This window comes from Linepithema humile, chromosome 6 (assembly GCF_040581485.1).
Source record: "Linepithema humile isolate Giens D197 chromosome 6, Lhum_UNIL_v1.0, whole genome shotgun sequence".
Taxonomy (NCBI): domain Eukaryota; kingdom Metazoa; phylum Arthropoda; class Insecta; order Hymenoptera; family Formicidae; genus Linepithema; species Linepithema humile.
In genome coordinates, this window is record NC_090133.1 from 13,643,383 (window position 1) to 13,666,423 (window position 23,041).

Genomic DNA, 23,041 nt, shown 5'->3' on the forward strand with positions numbered 1-23,041 from the left:
GGCCAGCGCCGCCGAGCGTTAGGAGCGGCGCTATCCGATTAATGTTAAAAAAATTTATTAAAAATATTTTTTTCCTCAATAGCAATAGTACCTCATGGGTGACGTGGAAATCTATTAAAATATTTTCACATAATAAATTTAAAAATAAAAAAAATATTTTTAATAAATTTTTTTAACTTTTAATGATCAAGGAAGAAGAACCCAACATTTATCGGATACCGCCGCTCCTAACGCTCGGCGGCGCTGGCCCTAGCGGCTGCCGCGCGCGCGGTGAAGAGAGGAAAGGAGGCGTATACCACGAGAATCGGCTGAAAAAATGAAATAATTCCGAGGCCTGCGTTAGAGCAAACTTAATTCTTCGTGCGGAAACGTGCATTGAGGCTTGCAAGGCTCATTTTGAAAATTTACTTTAACAAGTCCTTTTTAAAACTAAAAAAATCCTTTTAAGGGTTAGCAATTTTTTGCAAAACAGTCTTTTTCAGGATTACTAATTTTTTAAAACGTCAGGAAACTTCTCATTCATAAAAATTAGTAAAATATTCCTTTCCTACGTTTCTCTAATTTGTAAAATATTAAATAAAAAATTCTCCTAAATATTATGAAAAGAGGATAAGTCTTTCATGTAAAGAAAAAATCTTTCTCTATTTTTTAACATGCTTTATGTATTTTCTTTTAAGCAACAAAAAGTTGTTTAAATGTCTAATTGTTATAATAAAATCCTCTTAAGAAACTTATTACTTTTGAGTAATTGGACAAAACCACTCGTAGGTGATTTGTTTTAAGATTTAAGTGTTAACGCAAAGATTTTTCTAAGGAAACAGATTGTTTAAAAAATAATTTTTGTAAATCACAGAGGAGGCCTCCTTTATTTTTTTGTATTTGTCAAAATCTTCTTCTCTATGTTGAGAATGATTACGTCTTGGCGACAATTGTCCGTTGTCGAAATTATCTGTAATGTGTTTCAAAAGTGTTGTAAGAAAATACCATTCTTTTTTTTTAACCGCGCGCCATGTTGGACTTAATAAGATGTTCTTTTGTATCTGCGAAATGTTATTAATAAATCTTCCTCTTCCAGATTGTCTTTTGTCGAGTAAAGACGTGTCTCGCTTCTTACCCTAACTGCGCTCAACAGGTTATGGGCTCAGTGTAATATATAAGAATAGAAAAAGTACATGTGCCGCGTGGCTCTGGATGAACAGCAATAATAAATCTAATTCGTGTGTGTCACAAAAGGGTATCGTGTTTGAATCACCGCGTCTTTCTTTTTCTTAACTATCTCGTACAGCATTGTAAAATTTTTCAAGATGGCTTCAAATGAATCGTGGTCGTTAATAAATAAACTAAGAGGAGCTGAAAATTATCACACTTGGTCTATGGCCATGCGGGCAATGTTTGATCTAAATGGTCTTGAGGGATGCATCATTACTGGTGAAGGCAAAGTCGTGGATGCGGAGAAGCAAAAAAGGGCCAAAGGAAGGATCTTGCTTAGCATCGATCAATCACTGTATGTACATGTTGAGAATGCCGAAAATACAGCACAAATGTGAGTAACACTTGAGAATTTGTTTCGAAATACTGGAGTTACACATAAAAACGGATTAAGACAAAAATTGATTAACGTTCGTTTAGAGAACTGTGAATCAATGTCCGATTATGTAAGTCAAATTGCAAATGCTGCGAATAAACTAAACAATATAGACCTCAACATCGATGACGAATTAGTTGGTGCAATTATGCTGGCGGGTCTTACAGACGAATTTAAACCGTTGGCGATGGATTTTGAAGATAGTGGAATAAAAACTACGTCTGACGCTGTGCAAACAAAATTCATGGACAATGCATACCAAAGGGAAACTCATGGAGCATTTTTTGGTAAAAACGGATTCAATGGTAAGAAACCAAAGGGCATCGATAGCAAGCCAAAATGCTATAAATGTGGCAAAAGAGGTCACAAGGCGAACCAATGTGGTAAAGAATTCAGGATTGATAAAACCGAAAAGATGACCAGCGCTGATGGCAAACCAGACAAAAGACAAAATAAGGACAAAAAGGAAAGTAATAACGCATTTAGTGCAGTGTTCTTGTCTAAAATAATGCAAAATCAGAACAATTGATATATCGCTAGTGCAACGCCTCAACATATGACACCTAATGCAAATTGGCTAAATGAAGTGAGACCAACATTGGTAACGGAAATCTTGGCAGCTAATAACCAAAGAATGGTTGTGACCGGCTCTGGAAAACTCACCTTAAGGATAAAAAATGAGAACGTAGACGTGAATGATGTTCTGCATGTACCGGAGCTATCAACAAATTTACTCTCTGTCGACCAAATAGTAAAGAATGGAAACATGATAATATTCAATGCTAATGGATGCTCAATCATAGGCAAGAATAGAAAGTGCATCGTGAAAGTAAAATCATTGGGTGGAGTTTATAGAATTTCAAGCGACTGCGCAGTCTGTATGCTTTCAACCAATAATAATGCGATGACATGGCATAGACGGCTAGCATATGTAAACTATGGGGATTATGTAAGATGCGAGACGGCGCGGTGGATGGCGTAAAATTTATCGATGGTGCTGAAGAGGTAAAACAATGCGAAGTTTGCATGCAAGGCAAATAAGCTCGACTTCTATTTAAAGCATCCCGAAAACGAGCAAAGCAGATATTGGACTTGATCCATTCAGACCTATGTGGACCAATGGAAACTGCTTCGATAGAAGGAGTCAGGTATTTTTTAACATTTGTCGATGATTTCTCACAAAATGTTTTTGTTTATTTTTTAAGTCTGAGGTACTCAAGCGATTCAAGGAATTAAAAAAAAAACTAATTGAAACACAAACCGACTGCAAGGTGAAATCAATTAGAATGGACAATGGAACGGAATACTGTAACAAGGACTTTGACACATTTTGCAGTAGTGAGAGAACTCAACACCAAACTTCAAATACATACACTCTTCAACAAAATGGCGTTGCGGAATAGATGAATCGCACGATTGTGGAGCGAGCCAAATGCATGCTTTTTGACGCTAAACTCGATAAAATTTTTTGGGCTGAAGCAGTCAACATGGCGACGTATGTGGTAAACAGATGTGTTAATTCGACTCTGGATGGCAAAACACCGGAAGAAATGTGGACAGAAATTAAGACTGACGTAAGTAATTTGAAAATTTTTGGTTTACAAGTAATGGTTCATGTTCCAAAACAGAAGCGTTCCAAATAGGATCCAAAATTGACAAAACAGATATTTGTTGGCTATGATCAAGGTACCAAAGGTTATCGATGTATTGATCCATTCACGAAGAAACTTACCTTAAGTAGGGATGTTAAATTCTTGGAAAACCAACAAAAATTATCAACGGTTATGAATATAGATGAAGATTTTAATTCAGAGAAGGATGAATCATCAATAAAAGGGGATGTTCAACCATCGAAAGATCTATACAGTGATACGGAAGACGATTCTTTCAGATCAGTCTCTGAGGAAATTAATACAAGTGACGAAGATTATGAGTTCGAAGAAACGCCGACGCTATCAAATCAACTAAGAAGATCGTCTCGTACACCAAAACCAAGAAACTTTGAAGGGTTTGTTACCTAACTATGGGTAATGAAAACGATGATCCGTTAACACTCAAGGATGCAATGGACAGATATGATAGTAAAAAATGGAGAACGGCGATTGATGAAGAGCTGAAGTCACTTGAAGAAAACGCTACTTGGGAACTCGTCGACTTGCCATGTGACAGAAAGACTATAAAATGCAAGTGGATCTTCAAGACAAAACGCAATGGAAATGCAGAAATAGCACGTTATAAAGCGAGGTTAGTAGCTAAAGGATACTCGCAAAATTATGGTGTAGACTACAATGAAACCTATTCACCAGTCGTAAGATATACGTCAATTAGATACTTGATAGCCCTGGCAGTTAAACATAACTTGAAGATAGATCAAATGGATGCCGTGACAGCTTTCCTGCAAGGTGATTTATCTGAAGAGATATACATGGAGCTACCAGAAAGATTGAACAATGAACAAGGCAAAGTATGTCGATTAAAAAAGGCCATTTATGGCTTGAAACAAAGCAGCAGAGAATGGAATAAAAAGTTCAAGAACAAGTTAAAAAAACTTTGGACTTATTCAATCTCGTGCAGATCCATGTGTATTTTACAATCAGAATGCATCATTGATAATAGCCATTTATGTGGATGATTTCTTGATTTTCTGGGCAAATGCTAAAGTAAAGGATCAGCTGAAGAAATCTCTCAGTGAAGCATTTAAAATGAAAGATATGGGAAAGGTAACCAATTGCATTGGATTAAGTATTACGTATGAATCTGATGCTATTTGTCTGGATCAAGCAAGATATACGAAACAGATACTTGAAAAATTTAACATGATTAATTGTAAACCTGCGGCGACTCCAAGCGACCCGAATCAGAAACTATCAACTGAAATGAGTCCAAAAACAGAAGATGAAAAACAAGAACTTGAGGGAGTACCTTATCAAGAGGCGGTTGAAAGCCTTCTATATCTGGCACAGGGCACACGCCCTGACATCGCTTTTGCTGTTAACGATGTAAGCCGTTTCAACTCCAATTTTGGCAAGAGTCACTGGACGGCAATTAAACGCATCTTTAGATACCTAAAGGGCACTATAGAGATTAAGGTACGTTATTTTAAGTCAGATAATAATGATTTAATTGGTTTTTCAGATGCAGATTGGGCGTCGGATGTAGACAAGCGCCGTTCCTGTACTGGGTACATTTTCCTGATGTATAAAGGCGCAATATCATGGATGAGCAAGCGGCAACAGACGGTCGCCCTATCAAACACAGAGGCTAAATATATGGCCTTGTCGGCCACAGTTCAGGAGGCATTATAGTTTAAAAGCTTCAGTGAAGGACTAAAGTTAAATAGTAAAACTGATGCAATAAAAATCAAATGTGACAACCAAAGTGCCTTAGGACTTGCCAGGACAGATGGTTTTAGAGCGAGATCCAAGCATATATGGTAGATGTCCCACATCATTACATTCGTGAGAAAGTAACAAATGGAATCATTAACTTGACGTACATTCCTACTGAAGAGATGGTGGCAGACAATTTGACTAAAGCAGTAAATGGACCGAAAATATATCCACCCCTTCAAGGACCTCCGTTTGATCTGAAACGCCCTGTATATCTTTTAGTGAATTAAAATCGTCAAAATTAAGGCTATCATTATTGCTGGTTATGATGCTATTTACTAGACGCCGTAAAAATAATAATAATAATCTACATGGATATGATTGCATACAAAAATATTATGTGTATGCATTTATCTACCTGATTTATTTTTAGATATGACGTTATCAATATCGACTTCTTTTAGAAAGAAAATCTTTTTAATAATAAGATAGAGATAAACGCTTCTTACCATCGTCTCCTGGTTCCTCGATGTTAGTGTTCTCCTGAAAAATGACACGCATTTAATCAATTAGAACACACATTTACATTACAAAAAGCTATGTAAATTACGCTCTCAACATGATATTCGATGATTTTACTATCTGTATTCATGCATCATATTTTAAAAGATAAAAATAAACACATATAATGTAAAGGCTCTGTAAATTTAACAAATATAATAGAATGGCATCAAGAACCGTAGCAGGATGTTAGTGCTAAATTTTTAATTTTTTCTTATAAGAATTTTTAATAAATTATTCAACAAGAGACAGTTAGATTGTACACCGATCTCAGATCAAGATAACTAATGTGTACGAAATTATAAGTATATTGTTCTCATATATCGAGAAACTTTAACTTACATATAGGAATTGTTGGAGAGAAAGAAAGAGAGAAAAAATATCAGGGCGCGAGTGGCTAAGCCGGGAATTGAACCCGGGTCTTCCGCTTGCCGGACGAATGTTCTGACCACTAAACTACTCAGACCCCACGCTTCTAACATTTATCTCTCATATATTAGGAAATCAACAATTCTGTAGGACATAAACGCGTGTTTACCCGCGTGATTTAAACACATATAATGTAAAGGCTCTGTAAATTTAACAAATATAATAGAATGGCATCAAGAGCCGTAGCAGGATGTTAGTGCTAAATTTTTAATTTTTTCTCATAAGAATTTTTAATAAATTATTCTACAAGAGACTGTTTCTTGTAGAATAATTTATTAAAAATTCTTGATTTCCTAATATATGAGAGATAAATGTTAGAAGCGTGGGGTCTGAGTAGTTTAGTGGTGAGAACATTCGCACGGCAAGCGGAAGACCCGGGTTCAATTCCCGGCTTAGCCACTCGCGCCCTAATATTTTTTCTCTCTTCCTTTCTCTCCAATAATTCCTATATGTAAGTTAAAGTTTGTAACATGAGCTTAACCCATGTCACTAGTCGCGCGATCGGCCACGACGATCGGCCACGCATCAAGCCGCCGGCCGCAATGCGTCACCGGAATGCGGCCGCCGAGTAGGGCGACCGGGTATATAAGCAATGCTGCCAGAAACGAGCGGCGGCATCACACTAATACAACCGAGAACCGATGACGTCACCCTATCCGTGTGAGCTCGACCCGGTCGACCAATGGAAGGGAGACGGCGTTCTCTTCCATTGGTCGACCGGGTCGAGCTCACACGGATAGGGTGACGTCATCGGTTCTCGGTTGTATTAGTGTGATGCCGCCGCTCGTTTCTGGCAGCATTGATATTATATAAGGCCGTCGCTCCGGCCAGTAGGCAGTGTTGCGATATGGGACCGGTTGTATGCGCATGTGCGGCTCTGCGCATGTGCGGTGATGGAGATCCAGTGCCGTTATATGTTATGTGTTGACCGTATGGCGGGACGTTTTGACATGAGAAGGTCTGGTGACTACAAATAAGGTAAGATTTATTTATTTACAAGCATGTAATCTACGGAACCAGCAGCTAAAAAACCAAGAAGTAAAAAATTTCAATCAATTTCAAAAAATTTAGAAATATTTTTAATGTAGCGGGGTAACGGTGCCTTGTTTAATTTGTATGAGACACTGTACTGACGCCGTATTGCCGCCCATGCGCATACAACCGGTCCCATACCGCAACACTGCCAGTAGGCACCGTCCCGGTCTGCAGTGAGCACTCTGCAGATCTCCCGAGCCACCGGGGAGCACTCCGACTCGGCTCTTCCTAGCAATCCATTTACCGTTCCTCTCGGGACAGGAAGCACTCTGTCTCCGCCGGGAGCACTCGGCATCCGTCTACCGTTCCTCCGTAGATTTACGTATTCTTTAGTTTGTATTCTTTAGTTTGTATTCTTTAGTTTGTATTCTTTGGTTTGTATTCTTTAGTTAGTATTTTTCCGCGGCGTATTCCGACCTTTTAGTTGCTCCCGCTCGCGATCGTTTCTTGTTCTGGGGCATAGCGGCTAAATTCGATCTTGCGCTCCCCCGCTTTTGTACGCTCACCTTGCGCTCTCGCTTATACACCGCTTATTATGCGCACTCGCTTGTTTGATGGCTACCGCTTGCCCTCCATAATTGCTTTACAAATGTATTATTACTCTTTTGTTTAAGAATATAGTTTTGTTACCCTTAATTGGTCTAGTTGATTGGAGTCTCCCTGTCTGACCGCTTATCCTGAATCCTGGCACCGGCGAGCTATTCCGCGCTTAGCAATAAGATCGCGAGATAAATTCGCACCGTTACAAGTTTCTCGATATATGAGAACAATATACTTATAATTTCGTACACATTAGTTATCTTGATTTGAGATCGGTGTACAATCTAACTGTCTCTTGTAGAATAATTTATTAAAAATTCTTATGAAAAAAAATTAAAAATTTAGCACTAACATCCTGCTACGGCTCTTGATGCCATTCTATTATATTTGTTAGATAAAAATAACTTCTGTTTTTCTTAAGGAAAACAAATAGAAATCTTTATGTTATATCAATCTAAAAAATATGTAATGCGAGAAGAAAAAATTTATTTTATAACTTATAAATTCTTTATTTTTGTAATTAAAAAGAAATGATACAAATGTATTATTATAATTAAAATATTAATTTCCAAATTCCGTGTTTTTTACGTAAAAGCGTATTTATCTTCGTTATATTACTTTTTTGCATAAAATAGATATTAATATTAAAAGAATGAATAAATAATATAAATTTATTTTATTAAAATACAAATTTCTAATTTCCAAAATTTATAAAAATTATAGAAGAAAGTTTGCATCGATTGTCATATAAAAAGAGTCATGATGGAAATAAAATTTCTTCAAATAGTTATAAAAGCACAATCAGAAGAAACAGAGTAAAGAGAAACAAAGTTTAATTTTCTTTAAAGTTAATATGTTATTACATATGTATCATGTATTACATATGTATGTATATTATTAAATATGTATTTCATTTATGTTCAAATGATTGTCACTAGTTTTTGTGATTCAAACTTTACAGTGATTTAGATTATAATTTGAGTTTTTGTTTATATATAAAACTATAAGAAAATATTAAAACAATAATAAAAGCCTAGAATTTAATTTAAATTGTTGTTAAATTTAATTTTAATTCTAGTCATCTAAATTTAGGTCTTTCTATTATATAACTTATAATTCTTTAAATTTATCTTTGAAAAAGTTATTAAAAAACTTATTAAAACATATTATTTAAAAACTTAAAATTCATTGCTTAGTGTTTTTTCTCATTGCCATGGGACTGCACCATTTTTTTCGAAATACGCGTTGAGTGCGTTGCTTCATTCTCTTTCTCTCTCACTCTACCATAACTTTTAAGCCTTATAATTCAAAAACTATTCAATGAAAAAATATTTTATTAGTATTTTGAAAAGCTCTCGAGATAAGCTACTAGAATATTGAATAAAAAATGGGGGTTTCCACTTAAAATTTTAAAGTTAACCTTGATATCTTCTTCATATCTGCTCTGAAGGTCAAATGGGTAGCATTATTTGATATATTTCTTGAAGCTGTATAACTTTAGTATAAAACATTTTCTTCTCAAATGTCTTATTTTCGAGACATTTTACCGGTTCTATACTTTTTGGACACCCTGTATATAATAAATTCAAGTCTAATGTTTTAACTCAACTCGCCGTTTCACAACTCACGTCAGTAGTGTTATTTATACATGCACAGCATATTGTTGTCGACAGTAATGACAAAATGCGTTGAAGTAAGATATTGTAGTGCAAAGACATTGCAAAATAATGCAGTGATGCATTTTCGTTGAATAATGATTTAAATAGATGCAAATTATTTATTTATTTTTTACTATAAAAAAGCTAAGTATCCTAAGAAGACGTTGAAGATATTACATAATTTTCCAGAGTTTTATTTGAGTGTACATTAACTCAATATTTCTTAAATCTTTTCACTACAATGTCTAAACAGGTATGTTTACAATTCTGCTCACTATATGTTCTTTATGTTAAAGCATTTGTGTATATTTTCTGTTGAAAATATTTAATGCACAATGTTAATATTTGTTGCAATTTGTAGAGATTACGGAATATAGAATGGAAGAGGCTGAAGAGAAAATCTAATAAGAATCTTAAGATCTTAGCACAGGAAGAATATTTTCAACATTGCTGAGAAGAGTGCTTATCACGATTTCAACAAAAAGCATTGTAACGAAGAGCAACAATATGTGCATAAAGACTCTAATATAGATATTACAATTCATAATGATTCAATAAGCAACAGTGAATATGGTAATGATATGATATAAACATTTTAATGATTTTTGTTCCATACATTGTTAAAAATTTAATAAGTTACCTTTCATATATGATAGTATTATACAAATAATTTATATATTTTGTTTTTATGGCGCATATTACATATTAACTCTTCCTCTTTTCACTAATTACTTTTTTAGCTTTATAAATATAATAACTTATGTTTTATAAACGTTTACAAAGAATGCAATAACGTGGGCCATTCATGACCCACACGGCCTGAGCGAAAAGTTACGTGAAAATGGCCCGGCATTCAATGTGTTAATATTTGAAAAACATTTGTTAATACTAAACACCGTTTTATGCCACTTTAAATCTGCATTTATGATATAATATAAACATATTAGATAAAATTAAAAAAATAAATTACTTTATTGTAATAAAACTGTGTGTGTGTGTGTGCGCGCGCGCGCGTGTGTGTTTGTTGTGTAATTTAGTTTTCAAATTATAATATCTAATATTATATAATGTTTATATGTGATATATGATTATATTATAATGATTATATAATATCACAAATACAACATTAAAGTGGCATAAACTGATGTTAGTATTAATATAAATCTTATTTCTGCAGGTGATCACGGAAGCAATTGTGATCAATTCATCACACAAGAAAATATCGAAGAAACACAGTCTTCTCACATAGAAAGCACAGATGCATTACAAGTATGTTTTGCACATAGGGGTAAAAAAAGAAGCACATATGAAATAGATGATGTTTCGATTATTGCTACTATTAATAGTAGAGAACTTCCAAGCAGCTTTGGGTGCCAAGAGTCACAAAATCAAAATAACTTTTTCTTTGATAACGCACTATTAATACTAGTAATACTGTTTCTACTAATAATACATTATACGAGAGAAAAGTTAATGTTAATGAAATTATTGGTGAATCTACAAATTCTGATTTGAAACTAATTCAAGATCTTGGAGTGTGGGCTGTTAAAAGAAATGTAACACTTAATGCACTGTCTCATCTGTTGAAAATTTTAAGGAAATATAATCACAAATTGCTTCCTATGTGTGCACAGATACTCTTGAAAATTCCAAGAAATACAATATCATTAATTAGAAAATTGGAAGGCGGTGGACAATTTTGGTATTATGGTATTGTCTCTGGTCTTAAAACTGTACTGTTCAACGAGATTTTGGAAACAATAATCGATATCATTGAAATTGACGTGTTTTTTTTATGGTTTCTCGTCCTATAATAGTATACGGCGATTTTTGTGGTCAATTGCTGGCTGCATAGCGGGCAAAAATGAAGTTCTTATTATAGCTATATGGTGTGGAGAAACGAAATGTCCACCAAACCTAGACACTTACTTGGAAGACTTTATCAATGAAACTTTGGAAATAATAAACGGTTTCATTATTGAGGATTGATCTTACAAAGTAAAAATCAGGAACATAATTGCAGATGCATCTGCTAGAGCATGGCTAAAGTGTGTAAACCAACATGGCAATAAATTTGCTTGTGAAAGGTGAGTATTACTAAATAAACACTTTTTCTCTTAAAATGTATGCAAATATAAAATAGTTTATTTTTAACAACTGTTTTTATTTTTGATTTATTTATTCTGTCTATGATTAAATATGTTTATTATGTCTTGGAATTTAAAAACTTTTTTAGCATTCTTTCTATTACTCAATGTACAAATAAATTCTCATTTTGCATAAAATCATAAAACTTCAAAAAAATTTATATAAGAAAAATTAACATTGAAAGAATAACGTTTATATTTATATTATTATGTTCTCTCAAATTATTACCTTGCAAATATAATGTGTAGATACCCAGATAACTAAATGCTTGTAAAATTGCCGTCATGTTGCTGACAACCGTTGAAGGAACTGCTTTCAAAAACATCGGTGTTATGTGTTTCCGCAATATGTAAGTTACGTTGTGCTCACATTTTTCAACAGGAAACAATAGCAAGTAGACGGCAACTTGTTGACATTGGTTTGCTGTCCCTGATGATTTAATTTCTGAGTAACATGATAGCAACTTGTTGCCATTAAGTTGCCATTTGCGATTTCACAGCAACTTGATTGCAACATGAGAGCATTTTGTTATCATCAACTGTCGTCCATAACGAACAGCAAGTGAACAGCAATATGACGGTAATTTATGATTAAATATGGATGATGTACATACATAAACATGATAACAACATAAAGCTTCGTAACAGGTTTTTATTGCTGCAGAAAATTTTTTTATACGGAAAAGTAGCATAAGACTATATAATTTAGTATTAGCCATTTTAGTACTTGTAGATACTAACTTACAGGTACTACATTGGTTAATACTAAATTATATGGTCCTAAATATACTATTTTTCCATAAGTTTGAATATTATAAAAAAGATTAGGTTCAGTAAAAAGTTATATTAGACACCATTACATATATGTATATATATAAATGACAAAAGTATCACATTTTATTGTTTAATCTTTGTATATAATTAAATATATAATAATACTTTAAAATACGCGACAGTACATATTCGGTGCCCATTTTTTCTTTTTTTTAATTTAATTTTCTTCGTCAATAGTTGCGTACTCATCATCATTTTGATTGTCATTCTCATCATTTTCATCGCCATTCTTATCGTCATTTTCATTGTCAATCTCATCGTTGTTTTCATCGTCATTCACATCTTTCTGTGCAGCGAGTTCTTTATTCTGATTTCGAAGCAGATTTTGTTGTGCCTTCGTTCGTTGCTTTTTACGATGCCCCATTTGTGCTGCGTTCCCGCGTCTCGTAGTTGCAATTCGGAGCCGCGACTTGCTCGTTCTCACCGCTTCTCCTACTTCGCGAAAAAATATATCTTGTGTTGGGGCAGCAAAGTTTGGGTTTAACGCCACTGCATCTGAAATTAAAGATTACACACACACACACACACACAATATATTCATTAAGTCCACATTTTATGGAAAGATCAAATAATTTATTATAACTATTTAATTTCAAAATTTATTTTTAAACTGCTTCAAATTAATTGTAATTATAATGATGGTATAACTAACAATATTTAAAAATATGTACGTGGAGGCCCAGTTCGTTAAAATCACAATTCATTTGGAGCAATTTAAATCCATAAATTGATAAATTTATAAATTAATATCATTTGTGAATTTGCACATTGTTTCACATTGTTTTAGAAAATATATGTAGCAAATTTTTAAAATTGAAATTATAACTTACCATATATTACTTTAATCAATCTGGTATCGAATAATGGAAGATTCCCACGCTCTCCCCATACAGAATAAAGTTGAATGGTTTCGTCCGATATTGCTTCCTTCATGCAAAATCTCACGGCATCATATACACTGAAACCTCCTAAGAATTTCAAATATTCGACCTGTAAAAAGAATAACATCAATTTATAATTCTTACAATATTCTTTTAATAATATTTATTACTGCCAATCCTCATATTAACATTATTGTCAATCTTTTATATAGATATTTTTACAGTATGGGTATAAAGACTATAATTTCATGTATTCAACTACAAAACCAACAAACTAAAGAGAACGTACAATATATTAAAGATCATTTTGCAAGTAATGAATATTAATACTCAATTTTAAATTGTGATTCAAACACGTAAAGACAAAATTGTATGTTATATGGACAGTGTCAAAAATGAGTAAAATGTCTTATTTTTGTTTTACCGTTTTTCTATCCTAACATTCTTATTTCTTCAAAATTAAAAAACTTACAGCAATCTCGTATTCCTCTTCCGAGATGTTATTAAAATCGATTACATCTTGTATTGATCGAAGTGGAAATGAACACGGCTTTGGAGGCATAATGTTCACTCGCTTTCGCAGCAACCTGTCCAACTTACGGTTTATCACTCTAAAAAGAAACAAGAAGTTCAATTTTTTTACATACTTATCAAATCTTATCAAAAAGTTTTTTATGTTATCAAAAAGTTTATTAATGTAAACAAAAAACTTTGCATGTACATATATTTTTATCAGTTTATTTAGATACACATATTTAATAGAAGCCAGTTCTCAACAAAAAAATAATTGAAAATTTGGCCAAAAAGTTTCTGAATTTTTTTTTACAAATATTACAATTTAAAAAAAAACACTTTTACTGTAAAATAAACAAAAAAATAGGGCAATTCCACTTGTAAATTATCAATTACCTGGATAAAAGTCTGTAAATATGTAAATATCAAAAGATACGGTAGTATCTCGTTGAGAATATATCCAAACATATATGTATGGATGAACATTGAAACAAAAATAAATTATAGTAAAAAAATTACATGCTTAAAGATAGGGTTTTTTAGTACTATACATATACTATAAAATTAAATTCAATAAACTAATTTTGAAAATGCTTTCGACAGTTACTTTCGAAACAACTGTAATGTGAAAGAAAAAAAATGCTTTCAAAGTTTCTTCTTATTAATTATCTCCTAACTTCCAAAAATATTGATTCTTTTCACAGCTTTTAACTGCAATTCCAGTTTTTTCCATATTTTTTTCAAAAATTGATTTTTGAAAAATTCTGCACTTACTCGTAATCTTCTTTTGTGGGTAACTTGCTAACTGTTTCGCAAAGGCGCCTGAAATTAAAATTGTACCACTTATTTATCTATATACCAAAATATATACTCTCTCTGTATCGATTTTTCAAAACGTTAAGAACGAAGTTAGAGCGGAGACATATTGTAGGCGTGTATGCAAATTTAACGTGTACATTAGACATTTACAATTATTTTTCTAATACAATATATATTATTATTGATAGGAAAAATTTCCTACGAAAAAGAATTTAACTTACATGAGGCTGGTCCTTACATCATCAGTCTGCAGTAAACGTCTGAAAGCATAATTTTAAATAACACAATTTTGTTTTGTGAAAGCATACATCAACTTATATGGTTAGAACCAATGTAACTGCGAATACGTACTGCATATCATTATTTTTTGATTCATCATTTCGATTATCGCGACTCACATTCAGAGTATTGATACTATTAGAATCATAATTAGATATTGGTCTAGAGGGTATCGTTGGAGTAGCATATTGGCATGAGACTGCCTGTACGTAACAAGGTGCAGTTGACGTAAAGATATTGCTTGCATTCTCATACGTCGTTGTGGTGTACTCAGGACCGTGTACATAATTCGAAGCCACCCGAGAAAAACTGTCCGGAAGTTGCGGTGTTAACAAATTTGACCCATTACGTGTTACATTAGTCAGTTCGGCATAAGGTGCATTAAGCAGCTCAGTATATGTAAGACCACAATTGTTCCACTGACCCGAAGTATTCTGGGCAAAAGCTTGCTGACCAACATACGTAGAATGCTCCAGCGATGTGGGAGAATGTAATGATTCCACTGGTCGATCTTTTGTTATCAGAGACACTTGATTGGATGTGTTTACATTTTCAGTCGAGTTGTTTTCTATTGTATCTGTATAATGTGTAATGGCATTTCTGATGGCGGTTATATCATCGTTAATGTTCTCGTTGGACTGCACATCGTTAGTATCCTTTTGCTTTTTTTTAGGTACATTCTCTTTATCCGAAGATGAGGTCGTAAGGAATCTTTTAGGCGTTTTTATTCCGCGTGAAGGATGTCCCAAGCTAGAAGTCCAAACAAATGATTTAATTATTTCGTATAGCTAAACAATTAAAAGTACTTTTTCATGCTGATGCTCAACGCTTAATTTCAGCGTCAGAAGACATCATGTGATTAAAAATAACGAATTATTGCAGTGGTTTTCAATTGAAAATAAGTAAGTCTATAATTAGTTCTGTACGTTAATATACTATTATATAAATATAATAAATGCTATAGATATATCTATCATGATAAATAAAACTTAAAACGAAGGAAGAGAGAGAGAGAGAGAGAGAGAGAGAGAGAGAGAAGTATAGATTTTAGATAAACTTACCGATTAGATTGAGATCGCAACCCGAGTCGAAATTTAAAACCTACTATAAACCTCATACATGGTTATTTGTGCCTCTAATAATGTTCCTTGACCTACAAGTTCTATCTTGAAAGTGTTATGTCTTCTTTTGACCTTTCTTTAATCTTGTTGTCCTAGAAAACCCTTATTTTTATTGATGTTAAATATACAATTCCTACTTTTGTTCTTACAACTCCTACCTCTTTTGAATCTCCAAATCTTATCAAAATTTCTAGCAATAAAAATATTAATATTCAATCTATAATTGAGTTCAATTTCTATTGTTTCAGATTAATATAATAAATGTTATAATATAAAATAAATAATAACAAATAAATAGTAAAAAATATTTTTAAAAATTAAGTGCAACTCAGTATTATATTTAGTATTATAAATAACTAAAAATTTATTCGAATAAACAAAAAACAATTAAAATTCAAAATTTTATTTAATATTTTATTACATATTTGACCTATAATTTGAAATTATTTAATATTCTGTTACCACATTTACTTGTATTTAATGCATATCTTAATTTCAATAAGCGCAATACATTAATTATGTAATTTACTTAACTGCAGATAGATGTGTAAGAGATAAGTGAATATTATTTATATAATATTTGCTTATAGTAGCCTATTTACAGTTAAGCAAATTATAATAATTAATATATTGTTTATTGAAATCAAGATCCATACATTAAATGCAAGTAGAGTATATGAGATAATAGATTATTAAGTAATTTTGAATATTTATTTTCTAGAAATACATATTTATAGAACCTGGAGCCTTTTTAGAGGTTCTCGGTAGGTACTCTTTTGAGCTTCCACATGGAAAAAACGGCAATAAGTAACAATTTTTAGTATCAAAGGAGGGCAATAGCCAATGTAATGTTATATCTATATATATGAATTAAAGCTTACATTGGTTCTCCAAATTCGACAAAACTTGTAGGTTTAATCTAGGCTAAAAATTTCGACTCGGGAATGCTCGATATTTAGCAATACTCTTAGCATTTACATCTCGTCGCTTTTGATTCTTTTGACTTATCTTAATTGCAATACCTTTCTTCCCGCAAGAAGCCATGCTTATCACTGATCATGCAACTCACAATAGTATATAATTAGATTATATATAATTTTATACATTTTGACGTAAAAAAATAATACAAATGACAAAAAGAGTAGAGCAGTAAAATGTTCAGCACAAAAACCAGATACCTTAATATTTATTTCCATTTTAATGATTAATACTTTTAATGAAGCAAAAAATAAATGGACAGAACTAATTACATACAATCTCATTTTTATTAAACAATCTATGAAAAACTGTTTCGTTAAATAAATTTTATATTAATTCGTAAAAATACATGAAAAAAGATTGTAAGTTACATATTTGCATACATTTTAATTTATTTATATTTAACAAACAAATAATTTTAATAATAATTGTATGTTAATTAATAATAATAATTATATAATGCAAAAATTATTTTAAAACTCAACATTTTATCAAAAAATAATCTGCGACAAGAAAGAGCAATAAAAAGAGTTATTGCCTATGCATAATTATGAAAATCTATTAAAGCTTTCAAACATTTTTTTCATACATTCTAATGTTACTTTTGTATTTTATTTTTTAAAAAAGTTTCCCTTCAGAGTCACAGCGATGTTTCTACATGTAAAAGAACCGAAACAATGTATTTTCCAATCATGGATTTATCACCTTCAATAATACTACTACAATCTGAGTCCTCGTCATTGTTAATTTTCCAACATGGCATTATATAGCACTTACTCTTCACTTCATGCAAAGGTATAACATTGAAATCTTTAGATAATGCGGAACATGTAAAAATACCAATCAAAGAAGATGAAATTTCAACATTATAATAATCATCGGCAATCTCAAATTTATTAATCACTAAATAATATAAATTATCGATTTCGAGAATATTGCGTACTATGCACACAGATGAGTCGTGCAAAATGCAGCACCTATCGCCTAAAGAATCAATATTTATAAACATGCTGTTACAATTAATCCGAATTTTCTTGTACTGAATTACACATGACAGCGCCTGAGGTACAGGACCTTTATCATGCCTTCCAAATACTTTTATCGCTACATAAGTTGGAGGTCTTAATTCTTCTCTTTTTTCTCTTTCAGCTAGTCTGAAGGCAAATTGTTGCAAAGGACGGTGAGGTTTTCTGTACAACTTCCTAAAGAATGATATATTATTTTCATATCGAAAAGCTGAGAAAGCGTCAAGAGGTCCAAGGCGTTCAACATCTTGTACTAAATGTAGCAACGCATGAACGTTGTAAGATAGAAAAGTATATTCATAAAAATGGGGACATTTTTCTACAAACTTTTCTAGCGCTAATTTTGCAAAATATAATAGTGTTGATGAAGTTTTTGAATGGCACAGTGCGCGTATCGCCGCATGAAAAAGCAAGAAATGCTTATAGCCTTGCATTTCCATAATGCCTTCAACAGCAACTGGACCAGTATATAAGATAAATTGTCGGCCTTCAGTTGCTTTGAAGTCTTTATGTTCAGCCAGTGGCCTCGGCTTTCTAGACATTTCTCGCGGGCAATAGTCTGCAATGCATTCCAGTCTTTTCGAAATCAGTTCTTGATTTTGACCTGACAATTTCATTTTTTTTCCGTACTTTCCCGTGATCCATGCAATTAAGAGCTTTTTAGCTACACCAATGCAAACCAAGTGCATATATTCGACGGGCACTTGCGTTACCATTCCCATTGGCAAACGTGATAATGGAGTAGGTCCCTTATGATGATCTTCGTCAACAAGGCGAGAATATTCATCGTCGGTTCTAAGGCGAGCATCAGTGCTAATGAAAACTATTTGGCGATTGTATCTAATACCGACAATTTTACACTTGGAACATGGATTGCTCGAAGTATGCCCACAGTGATTAAGAATCCATGAACGTGCAGGAGCATCTGCGATAAAAGCTCTCAATCTAACTCGGATTTTTTTTTCACGAAATTGAATACTTTTATCAATGACATCAAGCGCGTCTTCAATAAACTCATTAAGGAATTCATCAATGCTATGTGGTTTTTTTAATCCTTTATAGACCCCTATAACTTCCGGTGTAGAATTTGCAATATTAACAATGGAACACTGAATTGGCCAGATTTGCGCGTAACCCGATTTATTCAATCTGGCACCGTCAGTGCTCCAATCAACCTCGATCACATCCGGAATCAAATACTCAGGTGTTTTTTTTAGAATTCTCATTAAAGCTTTTTCAAAACCTATATGGAGATATTCTCCAAGATTAACTTTCCGCACGTTACAACTTACTCGCGGAGTACTTAATAACGTTCGCGTATCTTGTGGAAGATATGACAAATATGGAATCGATTTCAATGCTTTTAAAATTAGATTACCTTGGATATGCGTCAGATTCCCTTCAATAAACGCCAATGCAAGAGTTTCTTTAAATGCATGCACAGAATTTACCTCTGCATCCCCACCATTACAATCAACTTCCGAAATAATATTTTTAGCATATACTACACTATCTAAACTGACACTCTCAACATCCATTGCATTAACAAATGAACTAACTGAAATTTCAGTACACTGCTCATTAGTGAGAGACATGTCGTCATCAAAAGAATGATGACTGTATGATGATGGTAAAGTTAGATCGACACTGAGTTCATTTGCAGCACTTGTCATACTAGGACTTTCTGATACAACATGATTAAATTGATCGTTCTGTTGCAGTAAGCGTAATACATTCCTACGCTGGCGTGACGATAACATTAAACCCTGTTTACGACTTCGTACTTTTTTGAATGTTCGACTTTTAAAAGAATTCATTGTATCGACTTTATATTATTAAATAATTGATAATATATAATAAAGGATATCAATAATTGATGAAATATAATCAACAAAAATAGTGATCAGACAGGCAATAACTCTAAGATTTAAAATTATTATGACGCAAACAGATAGAAAAAAAATTTTACTATAAAGTGAAAGTTATTATAACTGCATTAAAAACTTGTTAATCTTCACTACAAACTCGCGTTTACTACATTAATATGTATTTAGGCCAAAGAACACACAAATCTAGTAATATATAATTAAAATAAAGTACAATAAATATACAATTACTAGCTAACACACACACACACACACACACACACACACACACACACACACACATTAACAAATATTATAATTAAAATTATATACTAACCTATTTTCGTTATTTTCGTTAAATTTTGTGTATTGTTAACCAATTATCACTTCAATTTCATCCGGCCGGAATTAATCACCTCTACGGTATACTGCGAAATCATACATAAAATCAGTATTATATTACGGCAAGAATTATTCATTCCATAAAAAATACTTTATCTTCGCCTCAGCTTAATAACTGTTCTCTAAAATTAGAATAATAAAATTGCCTAAATTACAGCACAAATAACACAATGCATTTTCTACATACCTTAATTTTCTGTATTAAAATGATCCTTTCACAAAATGAGAGCACTTAAGCACTGATGAGCACTTCCACGTATGTCTTGTATGTACACTAGTCTCCAATAATTCGTTCCTACACGCCCTCAGCGGGATAAGGAGAAGTAGGAGTATAGCCAATGGCGCAATGGCCGCGTTCAGCAGACTCAACAGTTGTAGATTTTCCGCTGAATCTCGACTGTTAATTTGTTGGTTCTGAAAGTAAGAACCAATCACGTTCGATTGCTACTAAGCGGTTTGTTCTGCTGAATGCGGCCATTGGAGGCTAGCGTATATGCATTGCTACGTTAAGGTCATGACATACAAAAATTTTAGTCGTAACCGTAAAGCCATAAGCAAATCGATCTTATTGTAGAATGGTCCTTACGGGCGTGATAGACGCAAAGCGCCCAGTTTTGGCGGGCAATACACACAATATCATATTATTGCGATTGAATTCTGTCTTGTTGTTGGCAAATTGTCGCAAACATTTATTAATTACACGTTGTTCTCACGTTGTTGACAACGAGAATTCATTCCAAAACTCCAACAATTCAGGATATGGAACACCCAAATAAAGGAAAACATTATATATTTGATGTTGCTGTCATGTTGCCATTAAAATGCTATTGGCGCAATGGCATATCATTAGTTATTATCAGGTTGCCGTCAGGTTGCTGGTAACCTATTATACAACTATTATTGACCACTTGTTTTTACATTTTTTTAAACTGATTACTTAGATTACTACTCGTGTTGCTCAATTTGATAGCAGACTATTAATAATGACGGCAATCAAACATCAACTATTCAGCAACACAAGCAGTGCATTAGTTTGCTCGATATGATTAATCACGCTTGGTTATCTGGGTATGAGAAAACAATTGTTTATGGTTAGTTTAAAACTAATTTGTGTGTGGTTACAATAAAATTTTGAATATTTTGTATGATATTAATATTTTGTCTTGCAGATGCACTATTAAAGGTGAATGGTTTGGCAATCGAATGACATACCTTTCTCATAAGGAAGCTTTACGGACAGATGAATCCATTTATCAACAAACTTATAAAGAATATGAAAAGAATTCTTTCAAAGCTTTACTGTGTTAAAGTTAGTAAATATAAACTGCCTCACAATGTTATACTTAAAATATAGTTTTTTACATTTTTTAAAATCTTTCTTTTCATCTAATTTTGCTAGAAGGTCACGCGGATTGAGTGATTGGAAATATTACAAAGGTACAGAATTTAGAAGGCTCTTGTTATATGATGGTTTTCTAATTTTTAGATTTATGCAGCCTGAAATTTACAAAAATTTTCTGCCTGTGCTGTTCGAATTCTAGTTGATCCTATGTTGGTCAAAGATTATGCTGTTGATGCGGACAAATTACTTAGATTGTTTGTAGAGCATAGTTCTAAAATTTATGGACAAACTTTGTGGTATATAATGTTCATCACTTATTACACATTGTTGCGGATTGCCAGTTACATGGACATTTTGAAGAATTTAGTGCATTCAAATTTGAAAGTTTTTTGGGATACATGAAGAACTATTTGCATGCACCAGGAAAAGCACTTTCTTAAATAGTTTGCCGCGTAATAGAAAAAGCAGCCATGCTTCACTTTTTTTATTCTACAAAGAATGAAATATTGTTTTCAAAACGTCATAATTTGGGACTAACTCTAAATTGTCAAGGAGAGTAGTATAACAAAATTCGAACGCCAGATAAAAATTTCTTTTTAAGGTCTACTGATTCCTATTGTCTTACAAAAGCCAACTCAATAAGCAAGAAATCATTGATATAACGTTATTTTAACGATATTTAGTAATATGTAATATTGTTAAATATGTAGGTTTTAACGTTCTAATCGACGTCATTATAAATAAACTTTGACACTGATTTTAAGGTTTCAATAACCTTGAAATGGGAGTGTCTTAATATTACGAATAATGTTGTGCAAATATTTTTTATAATTTTAATATAATGTTTTTTATATAACATTAAATAAATGATTAGATTTAAACTTACTTTTAACCTAATTTTGTCATTATATCAACATTGACACAATATTAATATTTTATTATTTATTTCATTTTCTTAGTAAATACAAAGTAACATAACATCAATGTTATAATTTTCCACTCAATAAAGTTCTTCCTGAAATCACTTGCAAAAATCAAAGATATATGAGATTATAAATGCACGTGCTTGCACACACATCACGAAGCTGCCGAGAAGGATTACACATACGCTGCGTTCCGAAATTCACTGCTGTCAGTACTGGAAATTTATAGTTCATATCACATGTCACATATCTTATAGATTTTCAGTATTGGCAATACTGCACGTTGCGCGTTTATACGAGTTGACGCTTACATTGAGGATAGAGATAGCTATATATAATAGGGCTTTCTTTCGCAAAGAATTTTGACATTACTTATCTGCAAACTTAATGTTAGTTACATAAATATTAATATCGATTATTTTTACTTTATATATCATTCTATAAAATAGTTTTATAATATTTCTTTCTTATAAATTTAATATTAAAATAATATAAAAAAAACATTAAAACAACACAAAATTTTTATCATTATAACGTTATTTTAAACATAAGATTTTATCAAATTAAAACTATTGTAACTATGTTGAACTTGCAGCAAATAGAAGTGTTAAAATAACATTGAAAACAAAGTTTTAAATAATGTTTTAAAAATATTTCTCTGATATTTAAGAAAACTATATTATAAAATAATATATTTAAAATATATATACAACATTATATCTAAACATTATAAAAATTTACATAAAATTAATATTTCAAAACGTTGATTTAATGT

At 32.4% G+C, this 23,041-nt stretch overlaps 1 protein-coding gene and 1 pseudogene across 1 annotated transcript; one reads left to right on the plus strand and one right to left on the minus strand.

Annotated features, from left to right (window-relative positions):
• Positions 1-11,922: 11,922 nt before the first annotated feature.
• On the minus strand, positions 11,923-15,357 carry LOC137000409 (uncharacterized). The gene is made up of 6 exons (XM_067356865.1): positions 14,683-15,357; positions 14,553-14,591; positions 14,287-14,334; positions 13,472-13,610; positions 12,949-13,108; positions 11,923-12,613 (listed from the first exon to the last, which is right to left on the minus strand). Exons 1-6 carry the CDS (start codon positions 14,685-14,687, stop codon positions 12,276-12,278), a joined length of 729 nt encoding a protein of 242 aa, XP_067212966.1. The 5' UTR covers positions 14,688-15,357; the 3' UTR covers positions 11,923-12,275.
• Positions 15,358-20,326: 4,969 nt separating this feature from the next.
• On the plus strand, positions 20,327-22,005 carry LOC137000410 (uncharacterized; annotated as a pseudogene).
• Positions 22,006-23,041: the final 1,036 nt, after the last annotated feature.